General features: G+C 43.4%; 1 protein-coding gene across 4 annotated transcripts; it reads right to left on the reverse strand.

The window, feature by feature from the left end:
- Window positions 1-1,338: 1,338 nt before the first annotated feature.
- On the reverse strand, window positions 1,339-10,560 carry LOC118264771 (WD repeat domain phosphoinositide-interacting protein 2). Of its 4 annotated transcripts, none has more exons than XM_035577397.2 (7): window positions 10,264-10,560; window positions 7,442-7,603; window positions 7,253-7,343; window positions 6,978-7,172; window positions 6,121-6,733; window positions 4,044-4,112; window positions 1,339-3,337 (listed from the first exon to the last, which is right to left on the reverse strand). In XM_035577397.2, exons 1-7 carry the CDS (start codon window positions 10,335-10,337, stop codon window positions 3,207-3,209), a joined length of 1,335 nt encoding a protein of 444 aa, XP_035433290.2. In that variant the 5' UTR covers window positions 10,338-10,560; the 3' UTR covers window positions 1,339-3,206. The 4 variants fall into 4 exon arrangements, with proteins under 4 accessions (XP_035433290.2, XP_035433291.2, XP_035433292.2 ...); XM_035577399.2 differs by having other exon boundaries at window positions 3,202-3,517; window positions 10,264-10,559; XM_035577398.2 differs by lacking the exon at window positions 4,044-4,112 and having other exon boundaries at window positions 10,264-10,559.
- Window positions 10,561-11,329: the final 769 nt, after the last annotated feature.

Here is an 11,329-nt window from a genome sequence, read left to right on the forward strand (position 1 = left end):
AATACACACATATTTCGTACTTAGGTACTCATGGGAGATATGTGTCTCTCTAGGGATGTGCCGTAACAGGCGTTTCTCCATAAGGGCTCCGGAACAGGTCTAATTACAGGACCGGTTTAGTGAGGTAAAAACCTCAAACTCCCTAGTTCTCCCCAAAAAACTAAGCCCCTTTTGAAGGTTTCCCCCGTCATCAAAACAAAACAAAGATACTCTACTAGTTACCATCATTTGCCACTAAAGTAGATATGCGAATGAAATAAAAAACCTAATTCATACCTAAGTCTTAACTCATTTCGAGTAACTCGTAATACCTATTCAACCAAATTAAAGAAAAAAAAAAATCTAAACAACGTCACGCCTTATATCCCCGAAGGGGTAGGCAGAGGTGCACGTAATGTACACGCACTTTTCACCATTTGTTTATAAGTTCCATGTAATAGGGGGTAAGCAGTATTGCCATATACCGGACACAATTCCAGACTCCGTGCTACTACTGAAAAATTTTCGAAAAACTGAAAAAAAAACCAAGAATACTTTGCCCGACACGGGAATCGAACCCGAGACCCCTTGCCGGCAGTCGCGATTGCGATCACTCGACCAAAGAGGCAGTCTAGATCAAATAAAAGTCGAATATCGAAATTAGCTTCTGCCAGCGGCTTCGCCGATGGTCCCGAGGGATAAAGTGTATATATGTATATATATATCAATCTTGGTATAGTACCTATTGGAATTTTCAGAACAGATTCCTAGTAGCTGATTTAAAATGAAATTATGGTTGAATTACTTGTGGTCTATATTTCGGCAAAGACAGAGTCCATATTTAATTTTTCCAGGAAGTTATAAGTTTCGTCATCTACTTTAAAAAAGTACACGAATATCTAAGGTTCTTAATATCTCAGGTATATCCAAGGTGTGTAATAGTTAAAGAGCAAACAATATCACATTATTTCCTGTTATCGCTTTCCCAAATACGCCGTGCCGTTTATCGACAGGCTTGCGATTTGTCACCTGTAATCGAGGATTTGGAAACTGGCTTCCACAAGTGCACAATCATTGATGTGCCTCTTAACACGTCTCCTGTTGGCATATAGGGCTCATAGCTGGTGCTTTACCAAGCTATTCCAAAGAAGGGAGGAGTACTCAATCAACGATCGGACAATAAAAGATTTGAACAAACGTGATGATTAATGCTTATATCTTCTCCATGTGAGAAGCCTTACTTCAGCACTGGGCACTTATATAGGCTAATGACATATTATTCTGTGCTAATGATGAGGATGACCAATCTACTTGGGTACTTAGTAACTTGATCAGGTTTCAAAGGGTAAATAAAATGTCTTATTTCTTATAATCACGCTTAATATTTTTCGATTATATAAAAGAAATGTTCATTTGCAGAGACTCAATTGTAAAAGTGGCTTCCCAACGGATGTGGGTGACGGCCGGCGCCCGCGCTACAGGTAGCAACAGAACAGACGGAACAGTACATACACATACATATCACAGAACAAACTTCGGTGACTGCTAGAGTTCATTCGTAAAATCTATAAACTAACCGTGAGAGGCCACCTTTACACATACAATATTAATAATTACAATTAGCTACACAGCTGCTTCCTGCCCGCGACCCGCTCACCTCGACTCACAACTCAATCACATAGCAAAGTGTATATAATTATAATAATGCAGAAAGTAATGGGAAACACCGCCGCACGCATCTCTACTGAGCCCTAGTGTGGCTAGAAATTAATGGAGCATCTTTAATTAGTTTAATGCCCGAATTCTCAAACGCTACTCAATTTTAAGACGCTCTCAAATGTAGTTCTGTCACTATCAATATCAATTCTTTATAAAATGACAGAGATAGCACGATATTCAAGTACAATTTAAAATTGAGTAACGTTTGAGTATTCGGGCGTCAGTATCTAATATAGGTGGTGTATTTAGCGATACTCATAATCACAAATTGCTCTTGTAGTCCCATTAATTTTGACGCTGTATTGTCGTTACATTGTTCTCACATATACATACAATAGGTAAAGGATCAAATTTAATAATGTATCAGACATATTGTAAAAACAAATATTTTTTGCACAGAGTATCGATGGAGTTTCTTGCTCATTCTTCTCCATTCGAAGATACACTTTGGAACGAACACCTAGTTTCACTGACAGACAGACAGACTGACGGATGTATTGTTCTATTTACGTATTGTTATTAAGGATTAATTAAAAAATAAATGCTTTGACTTGTAACGAAATACTGCATTGGGAGTATTACCAAAATCGATGGCTGTATTTCTGTTCAAATTCAATAAGTGCCATTATTTAAGGTAGTCTAAAGAAATTGGCAATTATCATTATACGATAATGCTGCTCAAAAGATAAAGTCCAATAAAAAAATAAACAGGAAAGATGCACAACTGCACATATAATACAAACAAATATTTAGGCAGTCACTGAGAATTACCAAATTCCAATAAACACTGCACGGCCCGGGAATCGGAGCCGGTGCCAGAACAGAACATGCGTTATAATATTATTTTTGAGTACTGTGTGAGCTTTTGACATTGTAGTAACCTTAAGTTTTTATCTATTTCTCAACTAAATGTCATTCTTGATCCTGTTTCTAATATTTACATTGTAAGCCGCAAATGTAGTAATGCTACGAATGAAATTTTTGTTTCCTAGCCCTTTTGGAAATGACTGCAGTACGTTATTTTAGAAACTTGTGTTAGCCATTGATTTCGATCATCCATATATGTGCGACACATCTGTTTGTTACTGGTCTAGTGATTTTTGAGTATTGGCGAGACGAAAACATAATCAAATTGTTCTTGATAGACAAGGTCGTAAACACAACGAGACATGCGGCATTCACCACGAAGCACCAGTTAGCGAGCTTTGTAGATGGCGAGTGGGCGGTGAGGCGGTGAGGAGGTCGCGGCCTGAGGCCGTCTCGGCTCTCTGCGCGCCGCACGTCGGTGCCACGCGCAGGCACACTTATCTATGTCATTTTAAGGTCCTTTACATTTATTTACAATATTAAAGTAATTTTATTGGATTTCCAATAATAATGTTCCTTTTTTCTGTAGCATGAAAACGCTACGATAATTAATTTACACACGTAGATGCAAGCTCTCTCGGAGTCATCCGTCGTCAGATAGACATCACTCGCGGCGCTCGGCGTGTCACTATGTACAGCCGCTAGTGCGCGGCGGGGTCGGCGCGCTCGGGGCGCATGGGCGGGAAGTGCTTGGGGTCGCGCAGGTCGAAGGCCCGCGCCGGCGCCGGCGCCGCCTCCAGCGCCGCGCCCAGCTCGGCCGCGCGCTCCGACTCTGTGGGCAGAGGGGGGCTCAGGCCGGGCCGACTCGGGCGCTCGTACATGGCACGCATGCGGAACTGTCTCTGGAGAATTACATACCTACGCCGATATAATGTGCGCTCTGGTGTTGTCCACATACATACCTCCGTACCTTACAACTAGTACGTGCCAAGTAGTATCCAGCTCAAATAGCCTGTTCAACAATATAGTGGGACGTGAAGCAAAACATACGAGTGGCAATGAACACAGTAATATAGAATTTTATACATGTCGTCACTAAACATAAAACACTGCAAGTAGTAGATGTACATTCGAGCAGTAACGACAAGGTACACATTGAACATAAAATCACGATAATAATTCACAATTTGAATATAATATATACCATGTGAGCGCGAGGAGGGCTGCACGAAACAACTGCTCCCGCACTTTAACGGTCATCATACATACTAATACAACACAGAATTGAACAGTTTGTGTCATACCATTGCACATGTTGAATGCGGCGCTGGTAGTAACAGGAGTATATCGTATCGAGCACCGCCGGTCAGAGTGCACAGACACACAATATGCAGCTGACACCAGTCACGAGTCGAGTGGCGCGACTTACCTCGGCGCCGCCAGCTACGTCTCACTACACGAGCACTACCTGACACATGCAGCTCGGCGGGGGGCGCGGGGGGCGCGGGGAGGGGCGGGGAAGGGGGCGGGGGCTGTACCTGTCATCCGCGCCGGGTCCCGGCCGCGCAGCGCGCCCGCGTAACTGTTGCTAGTGGACAGCGCCGCCACTGCGCGGGAACAATACGTTAGACTGGGGGCCGGGGACTCTACTGCTTCCGACAAGGTTTTAGACAAGTATCGTCGTTGACTCACAACCCTAACAGGCAGACTAGTTACGGCGCTATCTATTGTTTCAACATTGGTGAATTGTGTTGTGAACTGTCGAAGCGTTAGCTGTTAGGGCTCTTTCAATTTAGATGTTTTGTGGCGGACGACTATCGCTCATTTACCGTGCTGCAGATTCAATCCGCTGCCCCCGTGAAGTGCATCACTACCAATAATACTTACCTGATTTTGGCCATTTCTAGGTTAATGCAAGAACCATGTTTTTTTTTATTATTTAAAATTTTTTAGAGCAAATTTCTACAAATTACTTGAATTTAGTAGAACTAAAATATCGGTCGGGTAAAGAAAACTGATATCATTCACTTATATTAATATAATAAATTTTTAAGCAAATTATAAACACGCAATTCCGCCGCGCCGCACCGCGTGCTTTCTTTGTAAATGGCCGTGAGTTTGCAGTACGACAAATGCACCGATTGTGTGCCGAATCGGTGCGTCGTCCGTCACGAAGCGCCTAAATTGAATGAGCCTTATTCCGATATAAATATCACCGTGTCCGCCTTTCCCTATATGCAGGAGACAAGACTAAAGAACCTTAACTAATGCCTTGGTCCTGAATCCTGACATCTGATCCATTCTGAACACCGCTTTCGCTCCATTCACTAGCATCACGCAACCTTTCCTTCTTTTCAAATAATATATTTATTATTTATACATAAAAAAATACTAGAACAAAAAATTTTACTTTGATATATCGTCACATCATATATTTAATTTTCATAGTGCACACTCCGCAGGGAGTGTGGGATTTTTACCCTTAGCTTTTTGGGGGAAACACTAAGCTAGGCGCATTTTGTAGGTTTCCCCCTTCAACAAAAAGAAAGGCTGATGTACCATTTCACTTAAAATTGTTCAACGGGCCTCTGCAAGTTGGCTTCGGCTCCTCGTATGCCTTCTAAAGGTCCGGGACCCTGTACTTCCGTGAATGGAAGCGAACATTTCATTTTTATTGTTTTTTTGAGATTACTACCCTAAATCTTTACTTTTCTCAATTACAATCTCAAAAACTTTTGCATTGATTAATAGTTCTAGCAATAAAATAGCGAGTACATAATTATCGATAACAAACTCTTCGTCATCTTCAACCCTCACTGCAGAAAGCATTTTAACACTATCCTCGGACTTCATTTTCGTGACGATTGAAAAAATTAAACTGATTGATTTGACTGCACGGTTGGCGCAGTGGCTGGCGACTGATTGACTGTTGTTCACTACGATCTGAGTGTAATAGTCACCGGGAAAACATATTGTGACATTGTTTAGGTCTGAGTAAAATACAACTTGAAGAGTTGATTGTGACGCGAGAAGCCGCGCAGCCCCTGTTTGTGCGCGTCCACAAGGAATATAAAACAAGTCAGCCACTTCGCCATGACACCGTGCCACTCCAACGACGATACTTATCGAGACCCTGTGTAGGTACCTACAATACCAAAACCATACGGACGCTTTTTTAGTCAACCATGTATATAGTATAAATGCATAAATAGTAAATACATACTATCATTGTCCATGTCAATACATACATTTTAATACATAATATCATATTTATGTTCTTATTTGTACATGAAATACTGATCGCATGATTTATTACATATATACATTACATATTATAAAATAATAAAAATAAACCTAGCATTAGTTAATGATAAGGGAAGAGAAATAAGAGATGACGATTAGTAACTACGCGCTGAATATTTTGTGAACACAATGTCAGTCGAGGAGACTCGTGAGGTGAGAGCGGAGCGCGGAGGGGGGAGAGGCGTGATCCAGTCAGTGCGGGGGACGGGGGACGGGAGCGGGAGGGGGAAGCAATGTGCGGCCGTGGCGGCCCGGGCCGGGCGATGGCACCCGCCGGGCCGCCGGGCCGGGACCGGCGACGGCGAGACTCACCTTCCTGCGGCGCGGGGGCCGCGGCCGGCCGCTCCAGGAACTGGTGCTGGCGCAGCAGCGTGCAGTCGCCGCCCTCGGCGTCCAGCGCGTACACGTACAGCACGCCCTGCGCCGTGGCCACCAGCAGGCGCGGCGCGCGCGCCACGCTGGTGATGGCGGCCACGGCGCGGTAGCCCGTGTGCGGCAGGCGCGCCGCCGCGAAGGCGCGGCCCTGCGCCAGCACGTCGGCCACCTGCGCCGGCAGGTAGCCCGCGCCCGCCGACACGGCGCTGGACAGCCAGCCCATCCAGCCGCCCGCCGCCTCGTCCTCGGCCGGCGCCGGCTCGTCGGCCGCGGGCCCGGCCGGCGCGGGCTCGGTGAGCCGGAACACGTGCACGGTCTCCGTGTTGGAGGTGGCGGCCAGGTAGCTGCCGCAGGCGCTGAAGGCGAGGCAGGCGATGGACACGCAGCGCTTGACGCCGCGCCGGAACTCGTACAGGCGCGTGCGCTCGGGCACGGCGAACACGCGGATGACGGTGCCGCGCTCCGACGCCGTGGCCAGGCGGCGCCCGCACATGGACCACGCCAGCGCCGCCAGCGGACTGTCGTGCGCGCTGATCACGCACTTGGCATTCTGCGAAGGACAGGAGGCAGTGGTACGGGACATTCATACGATAGACTACATTCCTGGGGAGGCATCGAGGGAAACGACAATCCGCCCACTGTCAGAAATTGTCGTCTCGAATAACCACTGTGGCGTTTTGGAACAATAAGGAAATTACTTTCCGTCTCATTGTCCTCCATAGGACTCTACGGCTCGGAACAAACATTTATGTTTAAGGACAAAGTCGCGGGGCTGTGGCCAGGCGGGCACTCACCAGGTGCACGGCGTCGAAGATCTGCACCTCACCCACGGCACTGGAGCCGGGGTAGGCCACGTAGCAGTGGTCCACGCAGGGCGACAGCGCGCAGAGCCCGCGCGGGTTGGGCGGCGTGTCGCGGATGGTGTGCAGGATCTTCATGTCGCGGATGTTGTGGATGTGCAGCGACTCCTCCAGACACACGATGAGCCTCTGCAACAGAACCAGTCCATGAGCCCCGCCACCCGCCGCTCGCCGCGCCCCCTGCGCTCGCTACACTGCGCGTCACTCACGGATCTGTTGAGCTTCACTGCCAGAATGGTGTTGCTGTAGCTGTAGTTGCATATCTCCGTACCCTTCTTATAATGGCATACTATCAGCTTCCTGTGAACAAACCAATTTATATGCGATCGATTTGCGCGTTCCGAGCATCAAAACTGCTAGTTACTCTTTGTTTAGCAGATGTACAAGTCAATTGTTACCTGGGGGCTGATACAGTGACCACAGCCACAAGCGAGCTGCTGAATAGTCGGTCGACGAGGCAGGTCTCGTGACCTGAGCGGCTGGCGTATATTTCCTCGATGCCATCGTCTGCAGTTAGCGTGAATAGATGGTACCCACTACTACTGCCCGCCACCAGGGACCTGGAACATCACATCTTTTACACTCCACTGGATCTTCATAATATCTACGAGCCCCATGTCCTGTTGAAATATTACCAGCACAGCCATTGAAATTTAGTTGTAATTATTAAAGGAACCACTATACTAGAGTAGCTACTTCCATATGGACGGATTACTGACACATAACATCACTAACCAACCTAAAGGTTTGAAATTGTAATGGAGCCCTCTTAGTATATTACACTTTAGATAATTCATCTAATAAAATGCATTTCTATAATATAAAGATAGATTTGATGCTTATAAATGATATCCTTTATGAAAGTGTATGAGCAACAAATTAATGAATTAATATTATGAATTAGATTTTATCATTTTTTACTTGACTTTCCAGGACATACAAAACAAGTTATAGCAGTACATAGAAAGGCAAACATCAGAGTTGACCTTTTAGATTGTGCCAACATATCTATTTACAACAGAATTATAATAATTTGTGTCCTTTACTGAAATACAAGAGTGATTGGTATTATGTTTTATTTAAACCTTATCCCCACTAGTTTGGAATTGGCAATGACTCAACAAGATTCAGTTAAATGCAGCGGTGTTTAGTTACATAAAAAATATTATTGACAGGGGCTGCATTCTAATATCTTAGAACAATAATTCAGGCACCCCACTTTTTTCTCTTTTTCTCCCAAGACCATTCAGGTTATTGAACAAGCTTGCTGCTCATTAATGAATTGAATGACTAAGCTGAAACTTAATAATCAATGTTATCTTAAGCTTTCTTTCTATGCTTCCATGTTTTGAAAAAAATTAAGCTTTGCCCCACTCTAGCATTTTCTCCTTTGTAATGGGTGTGTTTATACACATTTTCACACACAAGTTCACAAACACATATTTATTCATAAAGTAACTAATATATAAAGCTAAAGTATTTAAAAACTATCTTTTTTTAAGGGGGGAAAATCTTCCAATGACCTTTCCCGCCTTGGGCAAGGCGATAGGGAGTGTCAGACTCTTAATGACTAGAAACCACCCTGTTCCTACGCCTGCTTGTCCACCCGGAGCCCCGGTAAACCCGCTAGGTAGTCTGCAGCTCCAGGCACCAGCCCTACTGGGCCCCGTCTGTGGTGGCTTGAGGCGCACTTGTAACACAACGCGTCATACGCAAGATCTCTACTACTTTGAATATAATAGTTAATTCTTTATGACTGAGACTGCACGGTTGGTGCGGTGGCTAGGCAACTGGCTGCCGCGCAACTCTTTGTGTGATCCACAAATTGTTGTTTCGGGTCTGGGTGTCATGTGTATGTGAACTTGTATGTTTGTAAACGCACCCAGAACACAGGAGAAAATCATAGTGTGGGGCAACGTATTAAAAAAAAAACTGTGTTGGATAGTCCATTAATAGAGAAAAACATTAAGCTACAATCAATAGGAGCTGAGCTGCGAGTGAAACTGAGCGGGAGTAACTAGTCTATACCTGCACTTACTAGTCAAAGTTTGTTTGTTTAAATGTGTTAATCTCTAGAAATGAAATTATAAACAGGAGTTGATTATGATTTCGAATAAAACAAAGAATATTTTTTAATCAACAGGAACGCAGGCTAAGCCGCTAGCAGAAGCTAACTAAGGTAAATAAAGATGGATCCACACTCAGCCATTCACCTGGTAAGTTGTTGTTTAAGTCAAAGGAAAAGTCATACACTGTTAAAGCTTAAGTGCTTTACGCTACCGCCACACGCGGGTTCGGATTATATTGTTATATTATTACAGGCTTAATGGCTGTTGTTTTTAGTTCGATAGTCGTCGTAGTTTTCCATCGATACAACTGTATGCACACCGTTAAGGTTCAGCTAGCATCATATGACTATCCGATGTCCACGCGGGACAACGCGCGTGGTCCCGGCGCATGGACACGCGGCGGGTTCCTGCCGAGGATGCTCGCGTTGCGCAATTTCAGCCCTTATATACATCATGTGGTGTTAATGACTTCCTGATAGTTGTTATTGTTATCTATCTACGACAGCAAATACCTCACACCAGATATATAGATATACGTCGGTATACATATTACGAACCACCTAATGATGGAATACAGAAACTAAGTACTATACCATGCCTTTATTTCATATTTAACACAATCTCATAAACTTACCCTGTCAGGGCACAGAATAAGCCAGGGTGCTATTATTGTGTAGTTTTTGTCAAGCCCCACAATAATTGCACCCTAGCTACAACAAAAAATGTATCAAGGTCATGAAGTAAATACCTTTGGTAAATAAATACATCAACAGCTGTTACATTCAATTCCTTTGTTTACTGATAAGGTGTAACACAGAACTGTGAGCTATGGAGCGTCAAGCTAACTAGTTAGCGAGTACACAAACATCAAAATGAGATAGTTTGCGTGACCTCGACGCCATGTTTGTTTACAGCTAGTGCTGCGGAGTACGGATGAAGACATTACGAAACAGCTGGCAATGACATATTGCATCATCACGCTAACAACGAAACGCGCTAGTAACAATAATGAATTTCATTTATTGATATCACATCCTTTCCTTGGTAATTTCAGCTAGTGCGAGATTTGACTTCACAATCACAAGACAATTTTGAGAGTAATAAGCTAATGAAGTTCCACAGAACCTTCAAGTGTGTATAGAAATACTTACGTGCAGTCCTGATTGAATTGTACAAATATTCCTCCTGCATTTGAGCCATCAGAGTTTTGTCCTCCTCCACTCATTGGAACGTTCGAATGATACAGATTATTTAAAAACTAAGTTCTAAAAATAAAGGCACACACGAACAACAATAATAATTATTTTGGTTGCAGAAGTATAATCACTCGCGCCACAAAGTTAATACTTGAAACTAATTGTTCGTCACAAGAATCTGAATTTTGACACAAAGAACGACCTTGCTGCAGCTGCTAAAAACAAGCCCCCTCCCCCGCACTGCTATCTTCTATTAATGTTGCCAACAGTACTAACTTTTGGGCTACCTATTGTGTATGATTGTGTTGATTTTAATAACTTGGCAAAAAATACAAATAAATAATAAAGGTCACTAATATCGTACCTGTGGCAGTGGCCGCCCGGTACACAACGAGTCAACTTGATTTGATAGTTCTTAGTTTTATGAACTTTAAAAAGAGGAAGTACTATTTTCGGATGACTTCATGGGATATGATCGGAGCGGGTGATTCAGTCTCAAGTCAATATTAGTATAAATCATAATAATTTATTTCTATATAGCAATGTTAATAGAGGGTGCTGTACCCTTAGTACCCTCATGAGGCTAGGGTCTTCTAAGAACGGGGTTGTTAGAAATTGATCAAGCTTGAATACAGTGAAAATAAAAGCATAAGTTTTATTTGAAGAATATTTTTATATGAAACAATTTAATCACCCCAATTGAAAAGATTTTCATCCAAATATAATTTTATGCACCATAGCTGCAAGTAACTGTCGTATCTACTAGACGAAAGATTATTAAATAAGAAATAAATGTGTTTTTGTTTTTTTAGTAAGAGGTTTTGAAAAAAGTCTATGACGGGTGTGTTGCAGATTTATGAGCAAATATCTACAATAATTTAGCTTTCTAAAAAGGTAAAATATGCTAGAGTATTGTTAGGATTCTCGGAAAAAATTAACACCGTTATAAACAAAAGGTTGCTATTTGGCATTTGGCAACACTGATACTGATACATGAATGAGTAAGAAATAAATACCCCAT

The sequence above is a fragment of the Spodoptera frugiperda genome, chromosome 26 (genome assembly GCF_023101765.2).
Source record: "Spodoptera frugiperda isolate SF20-4 chromosome 26, AGI-APGP_CSIRO_Sfru_2.0, whole genome shotgun sequence".
NCBI lineage: Eukaryota > Metazoa > Arthropoda > Insecta > Lepidoptera > Noctuidae > Spodoptera > Spodoptera frugiperda.